The following is a 12,566-nucleotide window of genomic DNA, read 5'->3' as shown; positions in this document are numbered from 1 at the left end:
CCACGCACAAGCAATAGTTGGCCGTAAGGCCACCCCTGTAGCAGCAGTTGAACCAGAAACAGGTAAAACTACCTTTTTTGACAATCGAGACACAGAAGCGTCTACTATAGGTGGATTTTCCCACTTTTTCCCGTCCTCCTCAGGGAAGGGAAAAGCAACGAGAACAATTTTGGGTATCTGGAATTTTTTCTCTGGGTTTTCCCAGGATTTTTTAAACAAGGAGTTCAGCTCCTTAGAACCGGTGAACGTAACGGAGGGTTTCTTAGTATCAGTAAAGTAAGCCTCCTCTACCTGCTCAGGTACCTTCTCAGTAAAGTGAAAAATGTCCCTAATGGCCTTAATCATGAGTTGCACCCCCTTTGCAAGGGATGCATCACCTCCTCGCATGTCACCATCACAGTCCCCTGTATCAGAGTCGGTATCCGTGTCGACTTGCATTATCTGGGCAAGAGCACGCTTTTTAGGGTATGCAGGAGGGACAGATGTGGCAGCCGGAGCTGAATATTTCATAACCTCCATAGACTGTTGCAAAACCTGCGTGACGGTTTCAGTATGGGACACCCTAGATGACATCTGGGATATCATATCCCTTATAGAATTCAACCAAAGGGGTTCTGCCTGAGAAGGCTGAGAAGGTTCATGGCAATCCTGAGTACAAGGGATAGATTCTTCCGGAGAAGATACACACTCTGCAACACAAGATACAGAATCCCGAGACATGGCAATTTGAGAAATACAGCCACACACACACACACACACACACACACACACACACACACACACACACACAGGAAAATGTCAGACACAGTTTCCCCCAGAGTACCTACAGAGTATAAGGAGCAAGCCACACAGCGCCCCATTAGGCAAATTATTAAAATAAACATCCGGCGCTGACTGAGTAGCCTTAATAGGATAATCAGTTAATAATATACACTCCCCCCTGTCTATAACAACCTGGTACCGCAGAGGATACCCAAAGTTATCTGGAGGGCAGCGCTCCCTTCCAGCGTTCTGTGAAGCTGTGTTCTGTAGGGAGAAAATGTGCTGGTGAGTGCTGGATCCGCTCTGAGAAGCCCCGCCCCCATGCAATGGCGCGTCTTTCCCTACTTATTGTATTATACTGGCCTGAGGTAGTCTTCAGCTAGCCGTAGTGTCAGTCCCTAGATAGATTCTGTGACCAGTTTAGGGTACAAGCACTGGCTCAGGACGCCCCTCACAGCGTCGTACACAGTGTGCCACTGAGCCCTCCGAAGCGCAGCCTATCAGAGCTGCGCTCCCACCCTTGTGCTGCCATCTCGCCGGGGACCCGCTTAGCAGGACTCCGGTGTCCAATACATCACTCTTCTTTCTTCTGGCTCTGTTAGGGGGTGGCGGGCGTGCTTCGGGAGTGAGCGGTCGCGTCGTGGCCTTGCGATCAGCACCCTCAGGAGCTCAGTGTCCTGTCAATGGAGATAGGGACCATTAACCTCAAGGGTTGGATCCTACTCCCCGCCTAAGTCCCACGAAGCATGGAGTCTGTTGCCAGCAGCCTGCCTGTAAAATAACAAACTCTAGAAAACAATAAAACTAAGAAAACTCCTAGGAGCTCCCCTAGCTGTGACCGGCTCCTTCAGGCACATTTTCTAAACAGAGTCTGGTAGGAGGGGCATAGAGGGAGGAGCCAGCCCACACTATTAAACTCTTAAAGTGCCAGTGGCTCCCAAAGGACCTGTCTATACCCCATGGTACTAAATAGAACCCCAGCATCCTCTAGGATGTAAGAGAAATTATACTTGCCTCTTGAGAAGCTGGTAAGCCTGATTCGAAGAATCTGTGAGGTGGGAGTTCCTGAAACTCTAGTCTGTAACCCTGGGTGATAAGCTCTATGAACCAGGGATCCTGGCATGTCGCCTATATGTGACTGAAATCTCTTAATCGGGCTCCCACCTGTCTTCCATGCAGTGTGGTCCACCGTCATGTTGAAGGCTTAGGGGAAGCAGAACCGGAGTGCTGTTCCTGTGAACCTGCAGTTGCTGGTTTTTTTGATTTACCTCTATATCCTTTGAAGGCTGTAGAAGAACCTTTTGTCTTATTTTTAAATTTTGCTGTCCGAAAGGACTGCAGAGTAGGAACCGAGTAGGTCTTCCTAGGTGGAGTAGCAGCGGAAGGAAGGTATGTAGACTTACCCGCCATAGCCTTGGAAATCCACGTATCCAGTTCGTCTCCAAACAGGGCCTCACCTGTGAATGGTAGGCTTTCCACACCTTCTCTGGAATCCGCATCCGCAGTCCACTGGCGTAGCCATAAGCCCCAGCATGCTGACACTGCCATGGCTGTGGTGTGTGCATTTAGCAAGTCTATCTCTTTTATGTCCTCAACCATAAAACTTGCAGAGTCATGGATATAGTAGAACAATCTCCCCCTTGGGTAAGGAATCTAATCCCTCAAGTAGGTTACCTGACCATTTTGCAATGGCTCTTGTGATCCAAGCACAAGCTATAGTAGGTCTCTGGGCTTCTCCCGCAGCTTTGTACAGAGATTTGAGTGGTCTCAATCTTGCAGTCAGGTGCGTCTTTTTAAAGGAGGCTGCCCCCCTGGACAGGCAAGACTATCTTGCGTGACAATCTAGATACCGATGCATCAATCGGTAGGTTTTCCCATTTTTTCCTATCGTCCTGAGGAAAAGGGAAGGACGTTGTTAACCTTTTAGGGATCTGAAACTTCTTGTTAGGATTAACCCAAGTTTCTTCAAATAGGGAATTTAATTCCTGAGATGCAGGGAAAGTAACAGAGGATTTCTTTTTCACATTAAAATAAGATTCCTTATCCTCTCCTGTCACTGTGTCATCCTTGATGTGCAGGACCTCCCTAATAGCTTCTATCAGGGCCTGTATTCCTTGTGACAGGGCTACATCCCCCCTCCTAAGTCCACCTCACCCACCTCTGGGTCTGACACATCATCATCAGTGTCAGCCTGCAATATTTGGGCAGTGTTCACTTTTGTGGACAAATGGCAGAGGTATAAGACGCTGGCATGGGACTGGAATCTCTATTCATCAGGTCATCCATAGACTGTCTTAACTGTAGCGTCTCTCTCAGTATGGGACAATTTAGATAAATATCTGAGATCATCCCTTTTAGAGAATCCAACCACGATGGTTCAGATCCACTAGTCAGAGAATGTGTACTATCCTGAGTACATTGTAATGATACCCCTGGGGAAGAAAAACACTCTGCAGTGCATGAAACACTCCTTGCCTGCCATTGTAATGTGAAAGTACACACACGAGAAGTTAAGCCCAAACAGAGCCCTCCTAGGGGGACACAGAGTATGAAGGAGCCAGCCACATAGCACCCTTCTTGCTAAAGCTGAGCTTAGCTGGGTCACAGACTAAATACCCTTAAAAGGGTACTAGTATTCTTATACTGCTTCCCCCCCTACTATGACCCCCTGGTACCGCTGAGGTAATGTGGAGTCCTTGTGGAGGCGCAGTGTGTGTCTTGTCAGTCTGTGCAGTGAGAGCTGCAGAGGGAAAATGGCGCTGGTGAACCGCTGGGTCCGTTCAAAGTGAAGCCCCGCCTCCTTAATGGTGCACGGTCTTCCCAGTTTTTTTATACTGGCTAAGGTTATATTTTTGCATTACAGTGGGTTAGAAACCCTGTAAGCTTAATGCCAGTGTGGGTATTTAGTTGTGGCTTCAGCGCGCCCCTCACAACGAAATACACATAAAAGCCTGCATGTCTCTGAAGCCTGGAGCTGCAGCCTGGCTGTCAGTGCTGCGCTCCTAACCCCATGCCACCATTACCGGCGGCGACCCGCTAGCCGGGATGCCGGCCACCTACTCACCACTCTTCTTTCTTCTGGCTCTGTTAGGGGTGGCAGCTTGCTGCAGGACTGTACGGTCGCTGTGGTGGGGTTTGCGAATAGGACCCTCAGGAGCTATGTCCTGTCAGCGGGGAACAGGACCATTAACCTCACAGAGCGCCCACTCTGACGCACTTAGCTTCTTTGGGTTTGTATGGCATTAGCCACAGATACCTTCTTCTGTCATGAGAATGTGGCGTCTGTGTGGCTACTATTATCATCTCTTTTACCTGCTACTGCATTGGACTGGTTTACAAAACTGAGCTCCAGTGCCTAGAGGCGGGGATATAGAGAAGGCGGTGCAGTGCATCCTGGGAACAGTCAAAGCTTTTAGCCTGTTGGTGCCTCGGATCAAGATCCAACTCTACACCACAATGTTATTCCCTGTGGAATACCAGTGTACCCCGCTACAGAAATATGGAATTTTTGAGTGTGACTGAGATAGTGACACTTTGCTTTTTGATGGTACAAAAACTTTAACATTTTAAAGATATTGTATAACATGACCTTCATGCTGTGTATTAGGTGTGTATGAAACATAAATGCATTTCATGATAAGACTTCGGGCCTAATACAGACCTGATCGCTACCAGGTGATTTTTGCACTGCTGCGATCAAATATACGCCGCCTACAGGGGGAGTGTATTTTAGCTGTGCAAGTGCGCAAACGCATGTGTAGCAGAGCTGAACAAACAGATATTGTGCAGTTTCTGCACCGTCCAGGACTTACTCAGCCGCTGCAATCACTTCATCCTGTCCGAGACCAGAATTGACGTCAAGAACCCTCCTTTCCAACACATGGACACGCCTGCGTTTTTTCAACCACTCCCTGAAAACAGTCAGTTGCCACCCACAAACGCCTTCTTCCTGTCAATCTCCTTGCGATCACCTGTACGATCATTTTTTTCACACCATCCCATCGCTGCCTGGCGAACGCCGTCGCTGCGGGCCGACGTGCCTGCGCATTGCAGTGCATACGCCTGCGCAGTTCAGACCTGATCGCAGGCTGTAAGAAAATGCAGCCTAGCGATCAGGTTTGAATTACCCCCCTTAGGTCCCATTACTAAGATCTCATTATGGAATGCAAGTATTCCAAAATACAGAAAAGCCCGATCCCCAAAAATACTTCTGGTCCCAAGCAATTAGGATATGGGAGACCCAACCTGTACAAAAACTCTCAATTCAGTCACACTTCATAATAAGAGGGCATCACTAGACTAATACCATAGTCTATGGAAAGCAATTTTTCAAAATAGTGGCATAAAATACCAAGAGAAAACCAAAAGTAGCGGTTTTAGAGGTACTGTATAGGGGTCTAATTATTGTTAAAAAAAAAATATTAAGTTTTCCTTCAGCATTTTAGCTGGACAAGCCATACTTTTGCTTTCTTTCTTCTAAAGGGGACTGTTCAGTAATTATATACTGAATATTTAAATGAGAGAAGTGTCGTTTTTTAGAAATCTCCATATGGTGTTATGTCTGTTTTTACTTGCACAAACAGAAAACAGGGAATATACATTATCTCCCTTCTTTCCTCAGCTACCCTGGCTGGCTCCATGTTCTCAGCTAACCCCTCACCTCCTGCTCCCCCCACCAGCTTTTATTCTCTGCTCCCGCCAACCACTTCTCCAATTAGCATAAGTCTGAAGTTTGTAATTCTGCATAGAACATGCAAATATCTCCTATATAATAGCCCAGATCAGTGACTCTGTTACTGTGTGGATAACGCTGGGCGTGGCTAGGAGCTCTCATTGAGTTAGCAGCAGGTCTATCACACCCAGTCCACAGCTGATTGGGTGAGAAATGCCCTCCCACACAGGTTACATCCAATGGGAGGTTCTGCCCTTTGGCTGCTCTGTTTTCCCAGAGCAGGATTAACAATGGGGCTGATGGAGCTGCAGCTCCAGGTCCACACCTCAAAATAGGCCCACTGCATCTGCAGCAACATACCCTCCAACAATTTACACATAAAAATCTGTACAAATATGAGAAGGGGGCGTGGCCACAGGGAAAGGGAAGTGGCTACGCCCCTTTTCCTATACTTTCAATGGACATTTGGAGAGCCAGAAATCGGTACAGACAAAAAAAAATTAAAAAATTAAAAAAAGGCACTGTACCTGCCAAAAAGGTGCAGCTGGAGGGTATGCCACTGCATCTGCAGCAAGTCTCTGCCCTGTAGATAAGGAAAAAACAAAGGCCCTCATTCCAAGTTGTTCGCTAGCTGCTTTCGTTCGCAGCGCAGCGATCAGGCCAAAAAACAGCAATTCTGCGCATGCGTATGGGGCGCACGCGCATTGTACTTTCACAAAAGCCTATGCAGTTTTACACAAGCTCTAGCGATGCTTTTCAGTTGCACTGCTGACCGCAGAGTGATTGACAGGAAGTGGGTGTTTCTGGGTGGTAACTGACCGTTTTGACGGAGTGTGTGAAAAAACGCAGGCGTGCCAGATAAAAACGCAGGAGTGGCTGAAAAAACTTAGGCGTGTCAATTTCTATCTTATATAGGCTGGAGAACTCCCAGTAAGCGTATTAGAGATGTACAAAGTTCAGATTACGAAATATACACAAATGCTAAGAAACAGTAGGGGGCACTGTTGCCTCAATTTTGAGTGTTAGAAATAACATTATATGCAATGATTAAAATGGATTATATAGATTAACACACAAGGTGAAACGCCATTGTATCCAAATGAAGATGCAAACATTCCAATGTTGATATATGTCCAACTCCAAACGCTTATCTTGTTTTGGACTCATATAACCAGACAATGGACATTTCCTTTGCTTGTAAAATATACCTCTGTCAGGAATACTGACACAGAACATAGTTTGTAATAAACATAAATTTCCCTAGTATTAAATACATATACATACATACACACCCACCCCAATAGAAGAATTGGCGCCAGGGGGTCGCATCAACTCCCACTATTCCAACCCCTAATTGGTTAATACTTTAAAAAAAAAAATAACCTGTTCCATCATAAAACATTTATTAAAAACATATTCAAATTAATACAGAGGAGATATATTATTCCACACTTTAAGATGTATGACTCTTAGCGCTGAATACAAATGTTGAAGGATCACAACAATCTCCTTCTCCTTATAGTTGGTTCGGAGATAGCTTCACAACACAGACAACCCAACGCATGATGGAAACTTCAATATAACACCGAGGCTTTCTGATGAACAATCAGTGTGGCCTAATTGGAAAAATATTGACTTTATCATATATACTGAGTGTTCATATTATATATGTAATAAAAATATATCATAATGTCCCCTCACATACCTTGTGGTGAGATAACTTGTACAAAAATTCGGAAACCAAGGTACTGAAGGGTCACTTAGAAAGGAAACCTAATAAATTAATATTTAGGGCAAATTAGTGAATGGTCATTATCAGATATTTAATTAGTCAATGATATCAGTTTTGACTTAGGATAATTGATGCATTTTATAATGAAACCGTATTTAAAGAACAACCTCCCTTTTCAGGTATAACATTTATTGGAGGTTTTTAAGACAAAAAACTCTATTACTGATCACCACTACCATTCTGGCCCATAGCAATTAAATACTCTAATGAGTCCAGCTGTTTCATTGATTGACATAATGAAAGTGCTGATCTTTAAACCCAGACTCTAAAGGGCCCTACTCACTGGCCGACCCGCCGCCGAGCTGCCCGACGGCGGATACGGCCGACGAGCGACCCGGCAGCGGGGGGGGGGGGGCAGTGACGGGGGAGTGAAGTTTCTTCACTCCCCCCGTCACGCGGCTGCATTGAAGTGCAGGCAAATATGGACGAGATCGTCCATATTGGCCTGTATGCACAGGCGACGGGAGACCAGCGATGAACGAGCGCGGGGCCGCGCATCGTTCATCGCTTAAGTCTCCACACTGAAAGATATGAACGAGTTCTCGTTCATTTATGAACGAGATCGTTCATGTCTTTCAGAATATCGCCAAGTGTGTAGGGCCTATAAAAGTGCTGGAATGAATTATCAAAGAATAAACTTTTAATTACATACTATCACAAAATCAAAAGAGATGTGAAAGTGAATACAGGTTGAGTATCCCATATCCAAATATCCGAAATACGGAATATTCCGAAATACGGACTTTTTTGAGGGAGAGTGAGATAGTGAAACCTTTGTTTTTTGATGGCTCAATGTACACAAACCTTGTTTAATACACAAAGTTATTAAAAATATTGTATTAAATGACCTTCAGGCTGTGTGTATAAGGTGTATGTGAAACATAAATGAATTGTGTGAATGTAGACACACTTTGTTTAATGCACAAAGTTATAAAAAATATTGGCTAAAATTACCTTCAGGCTGTGTATATAAGGTATATATGAAACATAAATGTATTCTGTGCTTAGACTTGGGTCCATCACCATGATATCTCAATATGGTATGCAATTATTCCAAAATGCGGAAAAATCCCATATCCAAAATATCTCTGGTCCCAAGCATTTTGGATAAAGGATACTCAACCTGTATATCCTACCATTGAAAGCACTAAAGTGCAATATTGCAAATATACATGAATAAAATATACATAGTGACATTTACATATTTAAATAGAGCTTTGTTCAGAATGATGCCATATTCCCTCACCTTCTATATATCTGCAGTGGACACTCAGTACCTGTGCAATGAAGCACCAGACTAGATGTTACCCCTTATAAAGGGAAAGGTGATGTCATCACATATCCTATTTTGATTGGTGCACAAATAAAGGCTAATTATAGCCTGATTATTAATGGTATAAACTAACCAACCTATGAATTTTATCCTCTTATCATTAGGATTAATTCACTATAATAATCCTCACCCTTATATCCACCCAATATAAGTAAAAGTTTAATTGTTATATGACCAACAATGCATTGCAGTGTGAGTCTCATTGAAAGCTGCTTTTGTGAATGACTGACAGTATTAGTAGCCAATCACTGTGTAATAGGGGCGGGTACTTTAGCCTCTGATATTAGAATAGATGTGTATATCTATAAATAAACATATTGTGAGCACTTAAGAGACACTGCTGTGGGAAAAGTGCTTCCCGTCAGCACCCTCCACCACCTCTGATCGTTAAAACGAACGGTCCAAGACGCTACACGCGTCCGCTATAGTGGGACCTTATGCGTTCCAGCGCCATCTTTGTTTTGCGTTCCACCAGCCCCGTCCGACGCTTCCCGTCATCTGACCTGATCACATGTTATAGGCGGCCAATAAGGAGACTCTCTACCGATTACAGAAGTTAGAATACCGAACGACCGTTCAATAGGTAGCCACTTGTACTTTCTTTAACCCCCGCTTGAATCAATCATTAGTGTCTCATCTGACAATAAATTCCATACCTATGGGGCATACTTATTTCTATTCCATACATTAGAGGAGAAATGAGAGGTCAGAACCCATCATATCCCATATAGTGTGCCTATATACTATACAGATAGCTTCAGGCCCTATTTAAAAACAGGACTAGGACCCTCGTATAGTTCACAACTCCTATGAGCCCGTTTTGTGGGAAATGCATATCCCACATACTGTACGTATCCCGTATAACATAAAATTTCATTTGAATTGATTTATAAATCAATTCAAATGAAATTTTATGTTTTATGCATTACGGGGTTTAAGATGGATAGATAGTCTCTCTGAGTCTCTTCTGATGGAGAGATGATATATAAGGGCTGGTTCGGCTCCAAGAAATTGAAACGTCCTGACCTTGTAAACACCACCTGACGTGTTTCGCTGCGTGTAGCCTTCATCTTAAACACCGTAATGCATGAGGAACCCACTTACAACAGGATGTTTTCAAGCTGCCTTCTCCTCTAACGGTGCATCATCAATTGCATCACATTGCTCTCTCCATACCAAAGAGACTCTTGCTGCATTGGACTTTTATACAGATAAGGGAAACTTTCTGGAACGGACTCCTTTAATGAAACCTGACCTAATACCCAGGGTAATATATACCATTTTTAACAAACATGAATTCATGTTATATGTTGTTTGTTTATAAATCTGTGCTTTTTTATTAAAATGTCATTTTTAACTGTATGCAATCGCTATTAGCAATCATTGCTTTACATCACTAGAGCGCAGCCTTCTTTCTGCTTTGTATCATTTTGGGAGTGACTTCCCCTCTTTTTTGGCTGCAGCTTAGCAGTAGTCCCTCATACATTAAGAGCCCGAATATACCTTGGTATAATTTTCCTTGCACCGGCAGAGATGTGTATGAAAGCGGCGCAGCGGAAGGCTTTCATAGCCCTCCCTGCGCCGCATACTCTCTGAGCCTCAGAGCCTCCTCTGCGCGTGATGTCACAGAAGTGCCTCCCCGCCACAGCCACACCCAGATCCCCAGAGGCCCTGACCCCGCAACACAGCACCTGGCCTGCCGGCCTGGAAGAAAAGATGGCTAATGTAACGGATAGAATGGGTGATATCGCGGAGGGTAATGTCTGCATGTGGAATCAATGTAAAAGGTGACAGTGCTGCGCAGTGCAGTGGGTGTGCGGTGTCACTGACACTGCACAGCACTCTCACCTTTTACATTGATTCAGCGAGTCAGTCAGTTCTGCCAGCCAGTCACTATTGTTAGCGCCGGTGTCCCAACGCGCCGCATTACAGGGAAGTAGATGTAATAAATAAACTACAGGTCCCAGCAGCCCTTAGCGCCGGAGCATTCAGGCACTAAGGGCTGCTGGGAGCTGTAGTTTATTGAGTGCGTCTTCTTCCCTGTAATGCGGCGCGTTGCGACACCGGCGCAAACAATAGTGACTGGCTGCTTGGCTGCTGTGCGAGTCTCCGGGAGAGCTACTGCCAAACGGAGGACAGCAGCTTAGCTGCTTCCAGGAGAAGCATTACCCGCCCCTCCCCCACTCACAGTATATCCAAGCCCCATCACCGGCACCCCCACACCTCCCCTCCACCACCCGTGGTGGCTCTGGAACCCCTCCCCCACCTGCGACACCACCGCACCAGCCCCTCCCCCACCCACGGCACCCCTGCAACCACTCCCCTCCCACCCGTGGTGGTCCAGGCCCACCCGCGTAACCCACCCCTCTCACACTCACGGCACCACCGCACCAGCCCCTCCCCCACCCACGGCACCCCTGCAACCGCCACTCCCCCACCCTCGGCACCCCCGGACCCGCCACTCCCCCGACAATAGCACCTACTAGGCGATTCATCAGGCCCTGCGTGCGCTGTTCACGCCGTTGGGATATGCACCATGGGGGCATTTGTGTATCTGGCACTGTAGGAGCATATCTGGCACTGTGGGGCATATGTGTATCTGGCACTCTAGGAGCATATATGGTGTTGTGGAGGCATATCTGGCACTGTGGGGGCATATGTTTATCTGGCACTGTGGGGTATATGTGTATTTGGCACTGTGAGGCATATGTGTATCTGGCACTGTAGGAGCATATCTGGCACTGTGGGGTCATATGTGAATCTATCACTGTGGGGGCATTTTTGTTTCTGGTACTGTGGGGTCATTTATGTATCTGACACTGTGGGGCATGTGTATCTGCCACTATTGGGGTCATGTGTATCTGGCCTCCCATATGTCTATCATGCCCACATTTTCATTGACCACGCCCCATGTGGCCACACCCATTTTTGGCGCGCGCACACAGTACCACTAAGATTTTTTTTCTACTTGCACCACTGGATATAGGCCCTCATTCAGACCTGATCACACGCTTGCTTTTTGTGCAGTGGTGCGATCGGTTCTGATCTGCACATGCTCCGCATTGCGTAGGCACATTGCTGCCCGGTGATGGGGTTCGCCGGACAGCGCAGAAGTACCGAAGAAAGCAATCGCACCGGCAATCGCAAGAATATTGACAGGAAGAAGGCGTTTGTTGGTGGCAACTGACCGTTTTCTGGTAGTGTTTTGAAAAATGCAGGCGTGTCCAGGCGTTTGCAGGGTGGGTGTTTGACGTCAATTCCGGGCCCGGACAGGCTGAAGTGATCGCAGCGGCTGAGTAAGTCCTGAGCTACTCAGAAACTGCACAAAGTTTTGTTGTACCACTCGGCTGCACATGCGATCGCACACTTGCACGGCTAAAATACACTCCCCTGTAGGTGGCGCCTATCTGATCGCAGCGCTGCAAAAAGTAGCTAGCGTGCGATCAGGTCTGAATGAGGGCCATGATGTATGGTTGTATACTGATGAAGCATTTTACTCTAATGTATTTACAATTTTAATGAGCTGTATTGTATCCTGTGTCAGACTTGTTGAAGGACTACAGTATATGCTCAATTTTTATAATTTTGATTAAATTAAACTCTTACATAAAGTATTAGCTTCATGTAATAATTATAGGGCAGGAGTCCTATGTTTGTAGTAAGAGATGTAAATCACACTAAACTCGTGTTTTCTGTTGCTTTTTCTTTGGCACAGCACAAACTCAATCATCTGACAAACCGTGGGGGAGTTCTTTTACAGGTAAGTGAATTTCTTTCGGTACTAAGGGGCTGATTCATAGGTGGACGGACACATGGCAGTTGCCTGTCTGTGACATAACACAAAGGCTGTATACAATTCATACCTTTAAATAAATCCAATTCTTATATGTAGTCAGCAACATAGGAACCTGTGATAATTAAAATTAATTAGGCGGATGGGATGTGGTGGATGGGCATACATTTCTGGCAAAATTTCTGCTAAGAACTTCACTTATTACTATCAGTGT

The 12,566-nt window shown here is 45.6% G+C and overlaps 1 protein-coding gene and 1 long non-coding RNA gene across 4 annotated transcripts in view; one reads left to right on the top strand and one right to left on the bottom strand.

Annotated features, from left to right (window-relative positions):
* The window catches only part of LOC134945751 (uncharacterized), a 708,129-nt gene that overhangs the window by 433,678 nt on the left and 261,885 nt on the right, over positions 1 to 12,566 (top strand). For all 3 annotated transcript variants that reach the window (XM_063935217.1, XM_063935218.1, XM_063935219.1), the window contains one exon: positions 12,275 to 12,319. In XM_063935217.1, coding sequence (XP_063791287.1) covers positions 12,275 to 12,319 — 45 coding nt within the window. The remainder of the gene's footprint in view (positions 1 to 12,274; positions 12,320 to 12,566) is intronic.
* LOC134943922 (uncharacterized) lies at positions 6,821 to 8,505 on the bottom strand. The gene is made up of 3 exons (XR_010181827.1): positions 8,473 to 8,505; positions 7,140 to 7,207; positions 6,821 to 7,050 (listed from the first exon to the last, which is right to left on the bottom strand). It is a non-coding gene; the product is annotated as an uncharacterized LOC134943922 (long non-coding RNA).

The sequence above is a fragment of the Pseudophryne corroboree genome, chromosome 7, assembly GCF_028390025.1.
Source record: "Pseudophryne corroboree isolate aPseCor3 chromosome 7, aPseCor3.hap2, whole genome shotgun sequence".
Taxonomy (NCBI): Eukaryota; Metazoa; Chordata; class Amphibia; order Anura; family Myobatrachidae; genus Pseudophryne; species Pseudophryne corroboree.
Note: the sequence above shows the minus strand (reverse complement) of the source record. Positions and strands in the feature narration are given on the sequence as shown.